The sequence below is a fragment of the Anser anser genome, assembly GCF_964211835.1.
Source record: "Anser anser genome assembly, chromosome: 15".
Taxonomy (NCBI): domain Eukaryota; kingdom Metazoa; phylum Chordata; class Aves; order Anseriformes; family Anatidae; genus Anser; species Anser anser.
In genome coordinates, this window is record NC_139736.1 from 4655826 (window position 1) to 4674594 (window position 18769).

The window sequence follows — 18769 nt, forward strand, 5'->3', positions numbered from 1 at the left end:
GAAGGGCAAGGAAAAGGGAAGCAGGGACTAATTTGGAAGGTTTATGTACCTTCAGCTACTCTATTAATTCCAAAGCTGATCTTAAGTACAAGTTTAAATAATACCACGAACTGGGCAATTGTCCTTCTGAGTCTATAGAAAACCCAGCTGTCCCATGAACACTGTCACTTTTCCTGTCCTATTTTTGGGTTTTACCATTCAATTTGCTATTTCAAAGCTGTAACCACAAATGATCTAGTTATGAAGGCATCTTCAGTGAGGCAGGAAGGAGTGATTTACAGGCAGGAGTCCTCAGTTACAGAATCCCAATTTCTTTCTCTGTATGGCCTATAATAGCTCTAATTGAGTTGGGTCATCAGTACGTAGCAAACTAAGAACAGTCACCAAGCCACTCTAAGCTAGGCTTTGCATAAACATTCCAAATACTACAAGTCAAAATTCTGCTAAGTTATTGATTAGCACCCTGAACGTATTTTTTCTAAGGTAAAAAGCCTTTCCAGAAAGTGCATTGCTGATAGATGTCCTCAGTCTTCTCCACGCATTGTGAAAATACTTTGTATTAAAGTGCAGCTTTTAAGGGAAAAATTAGGATTCCAAGACACCAGTCACATTTATTTTACATTTCTTGGAACATTCCAGCATAATCCACTGAATTTTTATAGATCTAAATTGCAAACCTTCTAACATTTATATTTAAACACCACACAAAAATTAATACATCTGATTCCTTTAGGATTCCATTAGAAATCAGAATTGTCATCATAAAGCATCTCCATATGGAAAAAAAAGTGCTTTATACTTTGCCTTCACATGGAATATTCTTGTTTCATTTGAGGAAATATAATCGTATTCTCATGTATGACCTTTACAGCCTTTGTCACAGCTTGATAACTTCCTGGTAATTTCTTTCAATACAGCATTCAACATTACTTCAGGAAGAAACTTAAAAAATTCATATCATCAATGTCAATTCTGGTAAATTTTTAATTTTGGCTTTTCTACCTCTCAAATTAATATTGGATTTGACTTTTAGGCAATGCAGGTACAGAAGGCATAGGCATGCTAAGGTACTGAAAGCACTCTAGTTTTAAAGGTATTAACAATGTAGTCAGTGTTATGCCCAATGCTGCTCATTTAAATCACAGCTAAACAATACTTAATTACGACAAGAGATTTTGCTCATATGTTAGCTTAGAGACCACTGATCTAATAGCTTTCACGATGTTCAAATTGTTTTATTTACTGTGAATCTCCATAAAAATCATGAGGGAAAACTAGTTTAAGCCACTGTTTTGGTTTGGTTTTTTTTTTGGTCACTGTTTTTTAAAATCACTGCCACAATCAAAAAGAATATTCATTTCTTGTTAAATACTGCCCTACACTCCTGGTTTTTGCCTTTGCCCAGAATGAGTGTGAAAAAACTGTTGTTAATCTTTTTAGTCGATAATTCCTTTTTATTCCTTTTTTTTTTTTTTTAAAACATTATATGTGCTGCTGACTTGTGAGTTAGCTTACCGAGCCTGCAATTACCAAAAGAACTTGGGATATTTAAAATAAGGGTAAGGTTCCACATACCTTTTCCTCAGTAACAATGCTGACTTAAGGATTTTCCATTCCTCCTACTCTACTTGTCCCCATCCTGCCCTTCACAACTGCTGCTATGGCTGCATTGGGAATGACAGGAAGTAATCCAAGGGGGGGAGAAGAGTTTGATTAAAACAAATCAGCTCCCTGATTCAGTTCAGAGCACGCTCCCAGAAATAGCTATAGGCACACGTCTAGAGGGACAAGGTGAGGAAGCATAGGAGTAAACAGAATGGAATGGTAATATCATAAAGCAATGTTACTGATTAACTCAACTTCGGGTAAAACTACTGATTAAAATACATCCAAAAAATTCTACACATTTGAAACTCTTGGTATTTTATTTTCCCTCCAGATAGTTTTTAAGAAGTCACTATTTTTCCCATTTACTCCTGTTGCTAAAAATGTATCCTCATTTCCCACAGACAAAAAACTTCGTTCATGTCAGTGAATGAAGGAGTACTAGAAAGGAAGATTTCTTAAAGATACCTCATCTTTTACCATTTATCATTCTTCCTCCTATGGCTATACTCATCTCAAGCAAAAACAACTGTGTTATCGCACTAATGTTTATCAATCATATGTTCAAGAGCAGATTGACATTTTCAGACAATATTTGAGTACCAAAACCCAATTTGCATAATATTAGAATTTGCTACGAAAGCAGGAAAAATGAAGCATTATATTTTAATATCTGGAAGGCTTATATGGTACCAAACTCTACAAAGGTATTCACATATTTTATTATGTACATGTCTAACTATGTCTTTTGTAATTATTACATCTTGATAACGCAAGCGCCATTCTTTAAAACACATATTAATATGTAATGTAAACAATTATAAACAAATACTCCAAGAAAAGGCAAAGTTACAATAACGCAGAACAACCTGTGCTAAAGCCTTTGACTTCAGAAAACAGCAATGTTGCCAAGCCTGCTGCAATGCATACCATACACAATTTTACATTGCTGTTGATTAAGACCATTAGGCATGAATACTAACAAAAGTGAGCCTTATAGATGAGCAATAAATCAGGGTTCACTGCCTAAACTATGGAACAAAACTGAAATCCTTTCCCTAAAAACAACTTCAGTGTTCATGCAGTGCATTATTACAACTATCCATTTAACTAAAGGTTTAAGCCAACATTTCCATAGAAGCACTGGTTCATAGTTAATACAGTTGTACTGTATCTCTACGGAAGTCTTCCTTGACTAGCAGTAATGTTTCACCTCCACTAACAATTTCAGATGTAAAGTATGCGGGCCGTATACTTATAGATATATCACGGCCAGCTCCGTTAAGCCCCACAGAGTCTTCCAGGCGGAACGATGCAGACATTCGCTGTACAGCCCGTTCGTAGTCATTTCAAAGCTTCCCAGAAATTCTGAACTTGCTTAATATGCAAGACTCAAATACAGGCAGAGGTCATCCATAAAAGTTCCCAAAATATCAGACTTCCCACACAGGAAATACTGAAGCTGCACAAGGAGTCCAGTGATATCCAACGGCTTTTCCAACGAGCACAGCTGATGTGCTGGGATTGTCTGGCAGGCAGCAAACTGACTACCAAGCAGTAGCTGTATCCAGAAATACCACGCAAATACAAGAGAGATACACGTGTAAATATATGTGTGCATGTATGCATACTTTCTCCCAAAAATATATAAAACAGATAAATGTATAGATATTTGTCTGGGGGAATGAAAGCAACACAATTCCAGGAAGAAAAAAAGCAGGATAAGCCGAGGAATCCTGATCCTGCATAATGCTATATTTATATCAGCAAGACTTTGACCCTCTGCAATTAATACAGAAAATTAATTTTATGCTTACCTGTCAGTTTGTTTTCTGAAAATTAGTACTTGCTCCAAAGCTGAATCAAGTACCTTCAAGGCCCTAGAGCAGTCAATATGTCTAAACAAGGGTAAAGGAAGCCAGAGAAAGCATTCATCTAAATTTAATATCTCTATGAATATATAATTTAGTACATCATATAGTAAAGCTGAAGAACTAAATCTTGTAGTTAACATTGTTTCCAGAAATAAATTAGAAGATGCATACATAATTATGTAAAGATGACATCTGGCTCTCTAGCAGAAGATGCAAACTTGAGAAAAATCAATAAGTTTACATTGAAAGACTGGAGAGACAGGAAGTCTCTTGTGAATTTTTCCGCTGCCCTTTCTGTTAGTTTGCTACCTATTCATCTTTTCTTTTAATTTAAAAAAATAAAAGAAAAAGACTCAATCATAAAAGCCTTCACTCTCCCCCCCTTACAGGAATAAGAAAATCATTGGGGTACTACTAAAATAATAGTAAGAGAAAAATTACTGTGTTACTATAATTAAAATTGAAGTATCAACTACACAGATATTTGCCTGGGAATACGAGGGTCAATGATTTACTACAGACACCTTATTTTCTGGAATATAAAAGGGTATTGTGTTTATAGCATTTATGCAAAAAAAATTAAGTTGCATTCTCCAGCTTTCTGGTCATCAGTTTTTTAGTTGGTCAAACAGTATGATTAATTTTCACTAAGTTTTATGTTGATTTTTGAGCCCCAAAATAAGACTTACTAACAGAAAGGTTGAAGACTGTTTTATTAGTTATTTTGTTGATCTAAAAGTTAAGATTGAAGTGCATGAGGTATATTGGCCTCAGATTTTTCAAAATCTGAAAAAACATGTAAAGAGCATGTATTTTTTAAGTACTTAAAACCAACACTTTAATCTGATGTACTTCTAAGGATCATTCATTAAGTAGGCAGTGCAAACTGACAGACTGACTTAGGGAATCACTTTACCAGTAAGGAGTTACTAATTAGCATGATAGAGTTAGTAGCTAATAAAAATTTCATTGTTCAATTTGAAATAAAGCTATTTCAGTAAACGCTCCATGAAATGTTTTGCTGAGAGGCAATATATTTCTGAACTTAAGTTTATCCTGTGACCTTTCAGTTTGCCTACATCTGCTCATTTCAGAGTTTCCATTTTCTTTGTGCTATAAATATAACCAGATCTGATCCTCACCATTTTTTCTGCCTTTTGCACTTGTCCACTTAACAATATAATGCATAATTCATATATTACTGACATCTACAACACCATGATTTTGACTGATGTTTTCAGCATACTATCATGTAGAAAACTTATCAAGCAGCAATGACTCTTTGCGTGAGTCAAAAAAAATTTACCCACTCTCTCAAGAGTAAGAGATTTAAAATATGCAAACTATATATAAAAAAAATAAGAAATTTCTATTTTATATAAAGAACTGTAGTCTTCAGATGAAGACTTATAGATGCCGTTTTGAGTGTCAATAAATCGTGAGCAGCAATAATTCAATGATACGTTCAACAATATTTTTTTCATCATATTATTGAGTTTGGACTACAAGCAAGGAAAAATGAGTGCTAAGTTCACAAAAAGTACTGATTGTATATTTTAAGCAAGCTCTTATGTCTTTGAAACTTGACTTCACCTCCCACAAACTCTAGCCCTAAGGTCTGTGTTTTAATCGCATACCATCAAATAACATTTCCATAAAGCTCTGAGGTCCCCGGATCAATGCTATCATAGCCTCTTCACTGTCCTTGTAGAGGCCACTAAAATTCATTCATTTATATATATATTCATAAATGTAAAGAATGTTAAGGCAGAAAGCCTATTTCCTTATTACCTTAGAATACAAAGTACAATGCCAGCAGGTAGAAATCAGCAACTTTATACTCCTATGAATCCATAATCACTAAATTCTATAAAAATGTTTAATAGTTTTAGTGTGATTGTACTAAACTCAAACATTTCCCCCCCTTTCTTGCACCTTTAGATAAAAATTGATGTCCTCAAATCAGTTAAGTTATACCAACATAAGACTAAATGACACTCACATGTAGCAAAATATCACGTATTTGGTGTCACCTTCAAGTAATCAGATTCATACAGTACAACAGGGCTTGAATCAAATCTTACAACCCTGGCAAATCAAATGACGTCTAACATTATTCTTTTTGGCTACACAGCTTCATTTTACTTTAGGTTTAAAGACCAGCAGCACTCAACTCCTAAACGAGGCGAGATACTACAGTTCATAGAACTCAGGATACATCATTGTGTTTGCAATTCCTTGTTGACCGATGATGTTTGCACGTGTTCTACCAAGGTGTTGAGCTTCTACTTGGCACAAACAAGCTTAATGAAATTCTGCACTTGAGAGTTTATGCCTGTCTTCTACTGAACTAATGGAAAGGAATGAGAGTTGGGAGAAACAGCTAGGGAATTCAGACAGCTTTCCTGTTTTTCTGTTGTTCAAAAATCTATTTCTTGGACTATTCTCTCCCTGACTGTACACTCAAGCACTTCAGAAAGGAGAAAGACTTCACCTAGCAAGATTGTTCCCTACTTGGTGAATTTCTCCTTTCTACTTAGCTTCTTCTAAGGACTGTTCTGATTGCAAGAACAAAGCACTCAGCCTAGTTGAATAGATTCACTGCCTGCAAATGAAGCGTCTTCAAGATCTCACTTTTTCGAGGCACTTTGCTGCCAGTGTCTCATGATTCCTTCTCTGGGATGAATTAATTTTCTTGTCAGATTGCTTTCTTGTGAGAAAAGCCTTCTCTCTGCAAATATCATCGTATCTTTTGCTAAGACTTACCAGTTTTATCTAATTTTGTTACTTGAGTAAAGCAAGTATCTTCATTTTGAAATGTGTGATTTTAAATATTAACTACAACAAAATCAACTTTTTGCCATCAGTGTATTCATTGAGAACTCAATTTCTGCAGTACTGCTCTCAAATAAAAGGCTTTTCAAAGAAAGGAAGATCTCTAATGACACATTCTGAACTTCTTTGCCTAAGCTTCTACATTATCTCCTTTTAGCTTATGTTGATTTCTCCTTAGACTTGCTTGCATGCTTACTATTTTCTTTATTTTTTTTTCCAAAGCTGAAACATTATGAAGCTTCCAAAGAAGGGCAACATGCAGTGTTCAGATTCGTTATCTACAGATAAACCAGAATGCTGCATAGATTCATAGTTGAGAAACACATGCCCTCAAAGAACATAACCAGAAGCTATTCATTCCGGGAATGAACACCTTAGTGCAATATTCACGTTCTCATCCAGTGCCTCCATCATTCAGCATAAGACTTCAGAAGCAAATATAGGGACCTGGAGCCAGTAAAACCAAAGTGCTATTAGAACTGACATTTTCTCTTACTCCAGTGGTATTTTCTGATGCGTCTAGCCCCTCCACAAGATGCTTTTATTGGGTATTTTTTTCCCAAGCAGCTGTATTTTTAAGAGGTCAACTGTTGCTCAGAAACAGTCTTGCTTTTACCATTAACATTTCAGAAGACAGGCCGAAGTAGGAAAATTTTATCCCCAAAAGCGTTTCTCTCTGGGTAATGTCAAAACTCTAGAAATTTAGCACAAGATGACATTTGCACAAGAGAATAAGGTTTACCTCACTTACTGAAGTGGTAAACTACAAGGATTTCCATACTTTCTTCTCCATCATTAAAAGTTAAAAAAGGGGAAAAGGCACTCATATGGAAAATTCACACCCATGACATAACTTAAAAAAAAAAAGCATCTCAAAGCAACAAGATTCTCAAAATTTAATTTAAGACCCAGGTTTTAGATGAACAATTTTGTCTGTCAGCATCTCTGATGTTTAACATTTTGGATCCTCTTGAAAGCCATTCATAGCTGACCAATTTGGGAATTTAAAGAGTTTTGAATGTACACGTTGTACATGTGAGCTTCCATAAACTTACGCTAACAGCAGGTAAAAAATATTTCTTGAAACGTAGCTGAGTCTTGAGTTTTTTTCTAGATCCCTAATTTTAGATGCAACAAATGAGAACAACCCTAGTGAAAACTCTCCCTCATCCAAGAAGTTGCTATTCTTTCAGTGGGAATTTCGTGTATTTTTTTCTTTACAGTTCATTTTTTTTAATTAAAAAACATTGATCTCCCTTTATATTTATCAAGGTTCAATCTGTTTACAATGAAAAAGGTAGCTCACCATCTCTAGAAACTCCAAGAGTACTAAATAAAGCAGCACAAGAAAAAGGAGATTTAATATTAAGTTATCCAAATAAAGATAAGATGTCTATATGACATCTTGATTACAGAAAACTAAAGGTACTGGAAAAATCTTTCATTAGCGCTTTCCCAGTTGCAAAGAGTCGGATGAAATACAACACACTGGCTTGGTTGCAGGCCAAGCCTTCTCCCCAGAAGCCAGCAGTCGCCAGGTGAACTACATTTTCCCCCATTCAGAAGTATACTATAAACTTTTCTAAGCAACAGTCCTAATTCTGCATTGTTCTCAAATGGGGAAAAAAAACAGATTGAAGTTCTATTGCACAGTACAATCAGCCATCATTCGCTGCTACAATACTCAACCTTTTTATTAAAAAAACACCGCATACATGTATCAAAAGAACGTAAGTTGAACTACTCATTATTTTTAACTAGAGGTCTGAAATAAAAACTCTGTTATCATTTCCAATTGGTTTCTAACTGGATTGTGAACCACAAATCAAAGTGATTCAAGAAGAGCATTTCTATTTATTTGAGTGAAGTTAAGGGTAAGCTCTTATAATGGGGTCTCAAAAATCAAGAATCAGAAGCTTACAGAGAGTTACCCAAACCAGATATAGGCATCGTGGAACAGTTTGCCCCAGCACTGACAGCCAGGAAAACAGAGGTTCATGTTTTCTCTTCAGTGCAGCAAGCATACAACCATACCACCACACACCCCACCACCACCTTGCTCATAACTCTAACCACCCCTTTGTAGGCCACTGTGCAGCACAATTTAGGACCAGTTCTCCACCTTCTCTATTCAACAACGTGCACTACTTTTTAATGTTTTAGGATATAACAAAGAAATCAAAGACACTCTTGGTAACCATCACACAGTAAAAAGAAGAACTATGGCTTGTAGTAGGGAACACTTGAAGACAAGTGAAAGGTTAGAGAGCAGAGTCTGAAGATCATCTAGAAAGCAGATGCTTGTGCTTTCTTCCTTTCAGAAGGCACTATACTTAGTAACTGCTACAGGTGCTGAAGTTATTCTTCCAGGTAGAGAAAGCTACCCCAATTTCTATACACTGCCCTGCCCCAACTAATTTCACCAGAAACTTAGCCTAAATTCTACTTCAACAGAAACAGGAGCAATTCACAGATTTGCAGCATTAGAGCATAAAAAACACTGCAGAAATTAGAAATGAAAAACATAAATACGTAAAGAATACTATCCGGTGTCATTTCATCTGAGATTACTTTACTGTAGGCCAAGGCCAGGAGAGGAAAAGATCAAGTGTAAGCAAGCTGACAATTCCATCTTAAAGAGGCACTTTCACAGCCAACAGATCTACTATATATAAAGAAGAAAATTGACTGAAAATGGGAGAGCAAAAGAAAAGGCTAGCTACTAGTTACTGCTACCATGAGTTAAATCAAATTCAGAATGTATTATCAAAACATGCTGACAAGAAGTTTGCAGAAATTATTTTTGCAATAAAAAATGAGCAGGCAGGCAAAAATAATGTCAAATTGGCTGTCTAAATAAAAACAGTTAAGCAGCAGTGTCCAAAACAATCAAAGATTCACTGATCATTAAAATTATTTAACACTGCAGGTGTTTTTTTTTTTAAATAAAATACTTCTCTATAATATGTTTGATATTACATTAAGTCTATTTTATTCATACTTGAATTTCTGCAGTGTTTCAAAAGGAATAACGCATAATTGTTCCTATGTATTCAAGAGAGAATATAATCACATCCAAAACTCAAACACTTTGATTTGAAATATTTGCTAGCAGAACAAATCTATTAGTATTTATGATGTGTCTTACAACTGAGAATTCATATTTAATGTAACTAACATAACCAAATAAAATTGGAAATGAGCTGATGGAACACTTCAGATTCATTTTCTCCAAAAGTAAATTAAAAATACGCAAATTAAAAAAGTACAGTAACTACTGTGGTAACAGTGTATACAGCAATCACTTATATTTACCCCAATATATCATCTTGTCAGAGGCAATTTTTGACCATCTGAAAGAAAAGCGTCTGAGAAAGTGTTTTAGCCTCCTTAGGTGTTCCTCCTCTTCCTGTTCTTTGTATTCTGATGGGACTATTAGAATTGCAGCAAGAATTGGAATGGTGGCAGAGCATTTGCATCATCTCAGAGCTAATGCATGGCCTGGTCTGCCCAGACCCATTCCGATGCAAGATAAGCAAGTGTTCAAGTTTGTTTTGGAGCAGAAAAGAGACTACACTTAAAAAAAAGTCACCACCACCAAAAACAATAATTTATCAAGGTGAAATAACCAAGAGGCTATTAAGGATAGAGCTGTTGAAAGAGTAACCGCATGGGTGCAGAAAACGTCCAGTTCTGGTGTGTGCTTTCAGCCCCAGTGCACAATTACAGCTGTGGTGAGCTGCGGTGCCAGCCTGTGGACCATCCACGCTCAGCAAAGGAGGGAAGTTTTACAAAGATTTTACTGAGGGTTATAGAGTTCTAGTGGGGACAGGTGCCACTCTACCCAAGGTAAAAATGTCTGGTAAGAAGAAAACAGTCAAATATTAAAGGCTGTGAAACCCACAAAGACCACTTGTGGGCAGGCCCCAGGTGAATCCAAGCCTCAGTACTCTGCGTTGGTTCACTTTCTTGAAAAACTTGGAATTTAGATTATCCACGAGCTGACTGAGCAATCCCAGGGCTACACATCACACATGATGCAGCTGGGACATCCAAACCACCCAAACGCTACAGGATTACCTCCTGTGCTATACAGTCATGAGGCTAAGAAGTGAGGTGTAAAGCAAGTACTGTAGAGGAACGTTAGCAATACAGAATGTTTCTTGCATTTAATTGCCTGGATTTCACATTCTACCCGTCATCTTGAATTACTAGCACATTATAATTCATATATTAACTTTTAGAGGGACTAAGGGTACTATAGCTGTTATCAAGGCTAGCGGAATCCAGAAACAAAAAAAAAGGGAAAAAAATATTTGTGATAATAACAGTGAAATAAGTGCAATAAAAAGAGAGAAAACTTAAACGAAGCATTAAAACAAGAGTAAGGATGAAATTTAAACTAACCAACATAAAGCTAAAACTAGAAGTCAGTTGTGTTCTTCAGTTTTCTGTAAATAAGGTTTTAACTAGATTTTGTCTTTCAAAAAAACTTTATTGCATCTATACATAACTTGAGCTTCTATCCAAATCATTAATTCCAACAATAAACCCTCCTCCATCATACTAACAGTAAGTAACATTTACATAAGCTTACTTTGCAATTTATCCATACCATCTTATTTTTTTTAGCATTTTAAATTTAGCTTTTTACTGTGAATTAACCTAGAATAGCTAGCCGCAGCTATTTTTAAGCTTCACGACACCTACAGTCTTCCTTATTTATTTATTTCTGAGCTAAATAGCTAAATCCAAAGTGACAGAAGCAGCGTAAGTCAAAGATTTATACTTTCAATTAATTGAACACTGCAAACAAATGAAGCGTCAACTTTCTTCATCAACATAACTTTTGTTTTAAAAGTTCAGGGTTTAAGTTTAGATTAGAAACATTTCAAGAAGTAAATTATGACATGAGCATCTGAATACAAAAATAACTTCTCCACCCTGCAAAGTCTATCTTTCAAAAATTTGAATGAATATGCAATTGCTATAGGAGATGTAGAAAGTGGAAATTGAATAGGCTAATATATGGAATTCTTATTATCAGACAACTAGCATAGTAATAAGACTGATATCTCTCAAATGAAATGAAAACCAAGGAAGCATGACTGCAATACCATCCAACTCTAAGTGCTCTCTATTTTATTCTGACTTCTGAAGTTTTGCCTCATTCTGGAAAAAACAGATTCCTAGAGTTTCTCAGTCTGTTATTGTTGGGCCAATATTCATAGTCTTAAAGAGACAAAAATCAACATATGCACAGGGAAGAAGCACAAGCACAAACTGAAGTTAGTACTTGTGATGGAGTAAGTTATCCTGTGACCTCAAAACGCACAGACATCATTCCGTGAAACTCAGTTACTAGTGTAGGGTTTAAGTGTTCTGAAATATCCCAGATTCTCAAACTCTGTTCTCAATATATTTTTTTTTGTTCCTACTTCTTCAACTCCACATTTCTTATTAGCATTTCCGATATAAACATATAGGTGCTGTAGGCACATATGCGGGGGAACGTTAAAGATTATCTGCCCTGTTTAAATAAATAACAAAATTCAGAGGAACTCCAGTGAGATAGGAATTTAGCCACAAATAAAAATCAAAAAAAACTCTTCAGATTCTTCAGACTACATTTCTAAATTCTACCATTTTTTTTTGTATTCTCTAAACTAGGAACAATGATAACGTTCATTAGAATGGAAACAAAACAAAATCTGAAACATCTTAAAGGCCAAAAAATTTCAAAGAATGAAATTGCCATTTTTAAATTATAGTCTTACAAATAAAACTAAATCCTGACACTCAAAGGTATATTCTGTAATTCTTGGTACATTTTTTTCCAAGATTCTTAGTTTTTAATGACTAATTCTTAAAGTAATTATTTTTAGGCAATAGGCTTCAAACTTCCCACCTTAGTAAATATATAAGATTGAATTAATTTATATAAGATCAAATTAATTATAACCAGAAAATATTTACAGCCCAGGCACAAAACAGATTTGCAGTGTTATGAACTGCCTCTCTTACGTATATATTAGCATTTTTTTGATGCTGCAATTGATGCATACTTGACCTAAGGCAATTTGAGGTTTTGTACTTCATTACCTACATGTTAAACGACAGGTAATCAACTGCCTAATATTTCTAAACAGTTGTTGGTTTTTAAGGCTATGTTTGGAAACTTACATTTCTAAAAATAGAATACTGTTCGGTAATTAGGTCTAATTTGCCATTTTGCTTTTCTTTTCAAACATGCAGTATAGGGGTGGAAGGGACTGACAGAGATTTTTCTATCCCTTAGGGGTTAACATTTGTATAGCTGTCTCTCTTTGTTGCCACAACCCAGTTTGAAAAGAAAGAACCATCTGCCCAGCTGTCTGGAATGCAGCTCTGTCTGATAATTCCCATGGTGAAAAATAACATTTCACAAAACCCATGCACTGAGGAAACCGATTTACTCTTCTAATGACTAGGCTATCAAGCAACACCTTTGGAAGCCATGCAAAACAAACTTTGTTTTCAGTTTGAAACTGATGCTTTCCTTAACTTTTCTATTGGATACTATTTTTAAGGGTTACCAGTTTTGCAACTTGACTCATGGAATATAGTAATTATATTAAAAAGGGTCAATACAAAATGTATTGTTGTTTGATTACTACCAGCACTGCTGTGAATGGTCCTAAGAAATGAATGATCTAAGTATGATATTTTAATAACAATTCTGATGTGAAAGAATAAACTAAATAGAAAACTTATAAAAAGTGTTAGAAGTGACATGTTATGTGATTACTATCAGAATACTGCTTGTGGACATTTGTGTTGTTTCCCCAACCCCCCCCTAAGGTTTTGCCTTCTATTCCCTCCCTCCCCCCCAGCATTACAACTACTGTTCAGACCAACTCAAAAGAGTACAGAATAGTAAATTATATACACATTCCTAAGCATCTTTAAATAAATGGCATTGTTTTTATTATTTTTGACTTTATATTTCATCATCTTTCTGAGAGAGCAGATGGGGAAGATGTTTACTTATGTAGTAGGGAACATTTCAACATAGAGGATGCAATAAACTCCCGTGTCTTCTGAAGATCTTGAACACTGGGTGTACAAAGCCTAGCTATTCTCATTTGTTACAGTTCACTAGCTTTAAGACTGAACTAAGTCTATCTTTTGCCCTATCTTTTTAAAATTCAATAGTGTGCAAAGTCTTCCAGGTTCCAGAAAAAAAAAAAATCAAATACACAAAGTTTGGCTCTCAAACTAACCCAGACCCATAGGCTTGTACTCCAGGCAGTGTCTTCTACTGTTTCAGTTATCATTAAATAGGGTACTAATCATAGAATCATTCAAGTTAGAAAAAGCCTCTAAAATCACCTAGTCCAACCCTTAATCTAGTACTTTAGTCCACCACTAAACCATGCTACTAAGTTCTACATATTTCTTGAAGACCTCCAGGGATGGTGACTTCCCTGGGCAGCCTGTTCCAATACCACACAACCCTTTGAGTAATGAAATTTCTCCTAACATCCAAACTAAGAGCTCCTTCACTTAGTCTGAACTGCCTAAGGATACCTTGTGACCGAAAAGGTTATGAAATGAGGAAAGGGGCTTGCAACTGTGTTTTATCTATGCAATCACTACCTCAAGTGCTTTCCCATATCTCATGTATTCACAACACAATTAAGCTTCGAACTAAGTAACACTTCATCTGTTTCAGCATCAGAAGTCAAAACTCACCTAAATGAGCTGTTATTTTTGCCTACCAGTTTGCAGAACTGTAGGTTACCTAGCTAAAAAGCTATTGCAAGATTTGTTGTTAAGGACAGTAGAAGATTTCAAATCTTTCTCTGCTTGTTAGTGAGAATAAAGTTCGACACTTTTCTACAGATTTATAAATCTTTATATCAGGACATTGCATATTCTTTGATTCCTGAGTTCTGAAGCTATGTCAGACAGCATCAGTCTGAGGAAACTAGGTTACTTACTAAAGGAAACTATGATACTTAGTAAATCACAACAAACTTACTTTCTTCTGAAGTGGATGTTTGCTCAAAGAGTACATAGCTGCCCCCTTTTCCTGTATGGTTGGGTATTCCTTGCCTTGTTGTTTCTGGTAGCAGGAAGAAGTTGTTGAGATGAGTCAGATATGTTTGTGAAGCAATTGTCTATTTATAAGAACAGCATATATACACATCAAATATCTTCTTCTTGAGCAGAACAAAGAAACTGCAGTCCTCATTTAGAGCTTCAGTCTCTCTAATTAGAAATTAGCTTCTTTTTCCAAATAACGTCCTGCCAGGGATATAGCCATATTGCCCCACGACCATTCTTTCTTCTACCTATGATTTCTATTTTCTTTTACACACACAACTGCAATGAATCACGAACTTGAGCAAAGAACTTCTTCCAGGACCACTGTTTAGGTTGTTTAAGTGCACACCAACCTCCTTGTACAAGAGGGCCAAAAGGCTGGAGATTACTTCTTGCAGCTGGGAAGGGTTCAGCTTCTCATCCAGCACTGCCACTTGGTCTTCAGCAAACACACTGACTCCCTTAGGTCTATAACTGATAAATACTGATATCACAAGCATATGCATAACCATTCCTGTGATCTAATAGCACAGTTAACCCACTGCCCCATTTGGTCTTCAGGACAGTCTTGAAATGTGAAAGTTGTAAAATCCTTCACCTTTAATCAGTGATTAGTCAAGTAAGAATGAAACGCATCACATCATTTATCAGCACAAGAGTTTTCCAGTTATCAAAATTAACTCTTAAATTGAACTAAACTAAAAGGGTAGTTGTCATGTAACAACAACAACAAGAAAAGTCACCTATAGCACAGGAATAAGTAGTGGTGTGACTACCATGGATGTTTGCAGGAAATGGGGAAATAGAAAGCACCAGTAAAATTAATTTCCCCCCATGTTTCTTCGCCATCCAAACAATTTAAAGCAGGATTTAACAGAATAAAGAGTAGAGATATTGTACAGCATTATTCTGCATATTTTTTGAAGGACCTCAACACAGATTAGCTGTCCATCTGAACTCTGGAACAAAGTGTTGGGAAGCATTATTTTAAAAGTCTGGTGGCATTCCTGAAGCTGAGTTCCCCACACACACAATTAGCAACAACTTGTACATTAAAAAAAATAATAATTCTTACAAATATTAATTGTAGGCAAATAAACAGCTGTTAAGCATGCAACGTGTTATTTAGCCAATTATTTTTATACAGGACATTTTGACTAGTGCTCATTCCAATACATTGTCCCAATCAGTTTGAGAGGACACTTACTGTTAACACAAAATGAACAGGCAATATGGAAAAGATCCCAGAACTATGAACCAAGTCTCTTTCCTTATCTTTCCCTCCCCCTTTAATTACAAGCTATTATGCTCTTCTAGACTGTCTCTTATCTTCACTTCTGCATCCTTGGCGTTACAATAAACTTTTATCAGCTCCTCTCCATCTTCAAATAGCAAGTGGAAATTTTTGTATTGAAAAATTTAATTTCACATTGCTCCAACACTATATGTGCTCTGTCCCCTGATTTCTCAATCCTACAGTAAAATTATGCTCTATTTTGTATGCACGGAAAACTCAAGACATAACCTTACTACACCACATGAAAAGGGAGACCGCTCTCCTCTTTGACATGATAATTAAATAAAAGAGATATGTAACTGCACTGCTCCCAAGCGCAATACCATTATATACCATCATATATCCAAGATTAATTCCTCACTTGAGTGGGCGCCAGGCTAAATTCAGACAAAATATAGTAAATTAGCTTTTGCACTTCATTAATACTGCCAGTTTCACACTTGATGTCCAGTACATAAAAGATAGGAAGCTTATATGAGGTTAAACAAACAACAGAACTAGATGACAAAACAAAGTTATTGGGATTAAACAAAATGTACTGTTAACTAAAAAAAAAAAAAGAGGAAGTATATGATGTTGAATTGCTCAATCTTAGTTCTTCACTAAATAATGCTTTTCTATACATCACAGTTCCAAATTCTAATGCACACTAATTGTGTATTGCACTCAAATTTCAAGAGGTTTTTTTTTTTTTTTGTCAATTCATGACAAATTGTTCAGTGGTCACACACCACCATAATACTCAAAGATAAGATAAAAAGAGGCAGAGCAGAACATGCAGCTGAGATACTGAATTCAACTCCATGGAATGTTGTCTGTCACCAGATGCAAGATATTTAGAGGGGGATAAGCAAGGCAAATAGCAGAGCTTCTTTAGGTGTGACAGTCAGTTTCAGAACCAAGAAGTAAAAATTCAGAATGCCGGTACATGAATCACCTCTGCATCACTAACACCAGACTTGTATTAGTAACCTTTTCCTTAATCAGGAATGTAAAAGAATTCAATTCAATTAACACTTCAAAAAACATTGAAGTCTTGCTGTCGCACATTGCTTTCCTGAAACCAAGTAGAAATGCTGTTCGCCCTTTACCACTTCAGAAGTAAAAGAGGAGAACACAGAGGCTGGAAAATTATACCCTCATGGTAACTCTTTGGAATTCCCATAAGCAGCAACTAGAGCCATCATACCTCCAACACGTCAGGTTAACCCTTGACAAATCTGACCCAAACAGAAGCTGTATAAAGAGTTATTATCACAACGGTAACAAGTTATGTAAAAAAAAAAAAATTGAGGTGTCATCTGAAACAGACCAAAACCAGCCCACACATAATGTACTAATTACTTGTCTAGCCAGGAGGCTGAATCTTCCTAAGTATGGCTCTAACATCAGTCCCTTACCTAACATTTACAACTGGATGTAAACCACATGCCTAAGCTCTAATAGATTTATAAATGAAGTCACCTAACTTCTGCCAGATGACAGATGCACTGAAAACATGCCCAGCCATTTTGTATATAGCTATGTGGAGAACAGCCTTACTGCATCAGTTCCTTGTACAGAAAATGTCATACCTTCTCTTGTTTGGGGAATAGCCAGATTTCAGGAAAAGAAACTATGCTATATACAACATTTTAAGTTCTCAAAGACAGATGTATGGAATGTGTTTTGCTATGCAATACTTCAAAAGACCTTTTGCTGCACATTACAAGTCTACTGCAGAAACGATGAGGTTAAGCACAGCAAAACAATCGCATTGAACAAGTTTTACTTAACTTTTGTCTAAGGTTCAACTGCTATTCCATAATAAAAAAAACCTTTTCTGCTTTTCAGAGACATTCTACTCAGCTAGAGAGTACAGGAGATCTGATAATTTAAGTCGATACAAGGCAAAGAGAGGTATTATTAAAAACTTGACCACCAACACAGGCTTTCTTCGTCTCTTCTCTTGCTGTAGACAGGAAAACCTCTGAGTTAAATATCAAACACAATACTTACTGAAAACAAGGGCCTTCATAAGCACTGTAATGTTATTGCTTAAAAAACAATGTATTTCTTTTTTTTTCTTTTTTGAATTGAAGGCTTCTAAATTGTTTTTGTCTTAAACGTGAGAAAAGTAGATTTACTTAAGCATTCCACATATTACAGTTTGAAATATATTTCTCAGTATTTTAATATAAAGGTAAATCTTATTAAAGCTACCCGATGTCATTATGATAATTAAAATGTTTATGTACAAATGAAGCAAAGCTGTTTGATGCTGCAACTGTTTATCCTGACAAATGCTTTAACTTGCTGTATGTGTGCACATTTGTGCACACTCTGACTGGGGATTAGTCATGTCTCTGGCAATGCTTCTTCTCAATCTTCAGAAACACTTCAGATAAATACACAAGTTCTCATGGTTGGTTCTCTCAGTCACAGCTTCGATGCCCATCAATAAAAAAAATATCTTCAACTAATTGAGCTTCACTTTTCCAAGTGCACCTTTTCTCATTTTGACACCCATAGGCAGGCAAATAAACCATATCCTTCAGTGTGTTTCATCCGAACTGTCAGAAATGTATGAAGGAAAATAGAAAAGCCAAGTTGCAATAAAACTCTGACCCTGATGAAGTTACTGGGACCTCAGCTGTATAGTGGATGTAGTGGAACAACTTGCCTGAAATGTTATTGCCTTTGAAACATAAAGGCCATTTTCTGGGGACCCTTTTCTCTCAAGGTTGCTGGACAGCCAACAAACTACCAAGTAACCAAGATAATTTTCTGTAGTTCCTACCGCATCAAATCCTTCAACAGGTTACACATTCCTCAATTAAAAAATTATTTTATGATGGAAATCATTTACCTTGGTTCATGTGTTGGATTAGTCTATACTGCTCTTGGACCAAAGGTAAAAGATGGATACATTTCATAGTTCAAAAAAGAAGAAATTATCTTAAGAGACCTCTTTCAGATTTTAAGTTCTTATTCACACAAACTACATAAAACCCTTCATCTCCCTAACTTTAAGCACAGCCTCATATTTCTGCCGTGCGGTGCATAGTTATCAACCAGAACACCCTTCCGT

The 18769-nt window shown here is 35.6% G+C and overlaps 1 protein-coding gene across 7 annotated transcripts in view; it reads right to left on the reverse strand.

The window, feature by feature from the left end:
• Positions 1-18769, reverse strand: part of SDK1 (sidekick cell adhesion molecule 1) — a 395409-nt gene that overhangs the window by 350756 nt on the left and 25884 nt on the right. For 4 of the 7 annotated variants that reach the window (XM_083799697.1, XM_083799698.1, XM_083799695.1 and 1 more), the window contains one exon: positions 14338-14421. The exons of the other annotated variants lie outside the window; for them this stretch is intronic. In XM_083799697.1, the coding sequence (XP_083655823.1) occupies positions 14338-14421 (84 nt within the window). The remainder of the gene's footprint in view (positions 1-14337; positions 14422-18769) is intronic. 7 annotated transcript variants of the gene reach the window in all.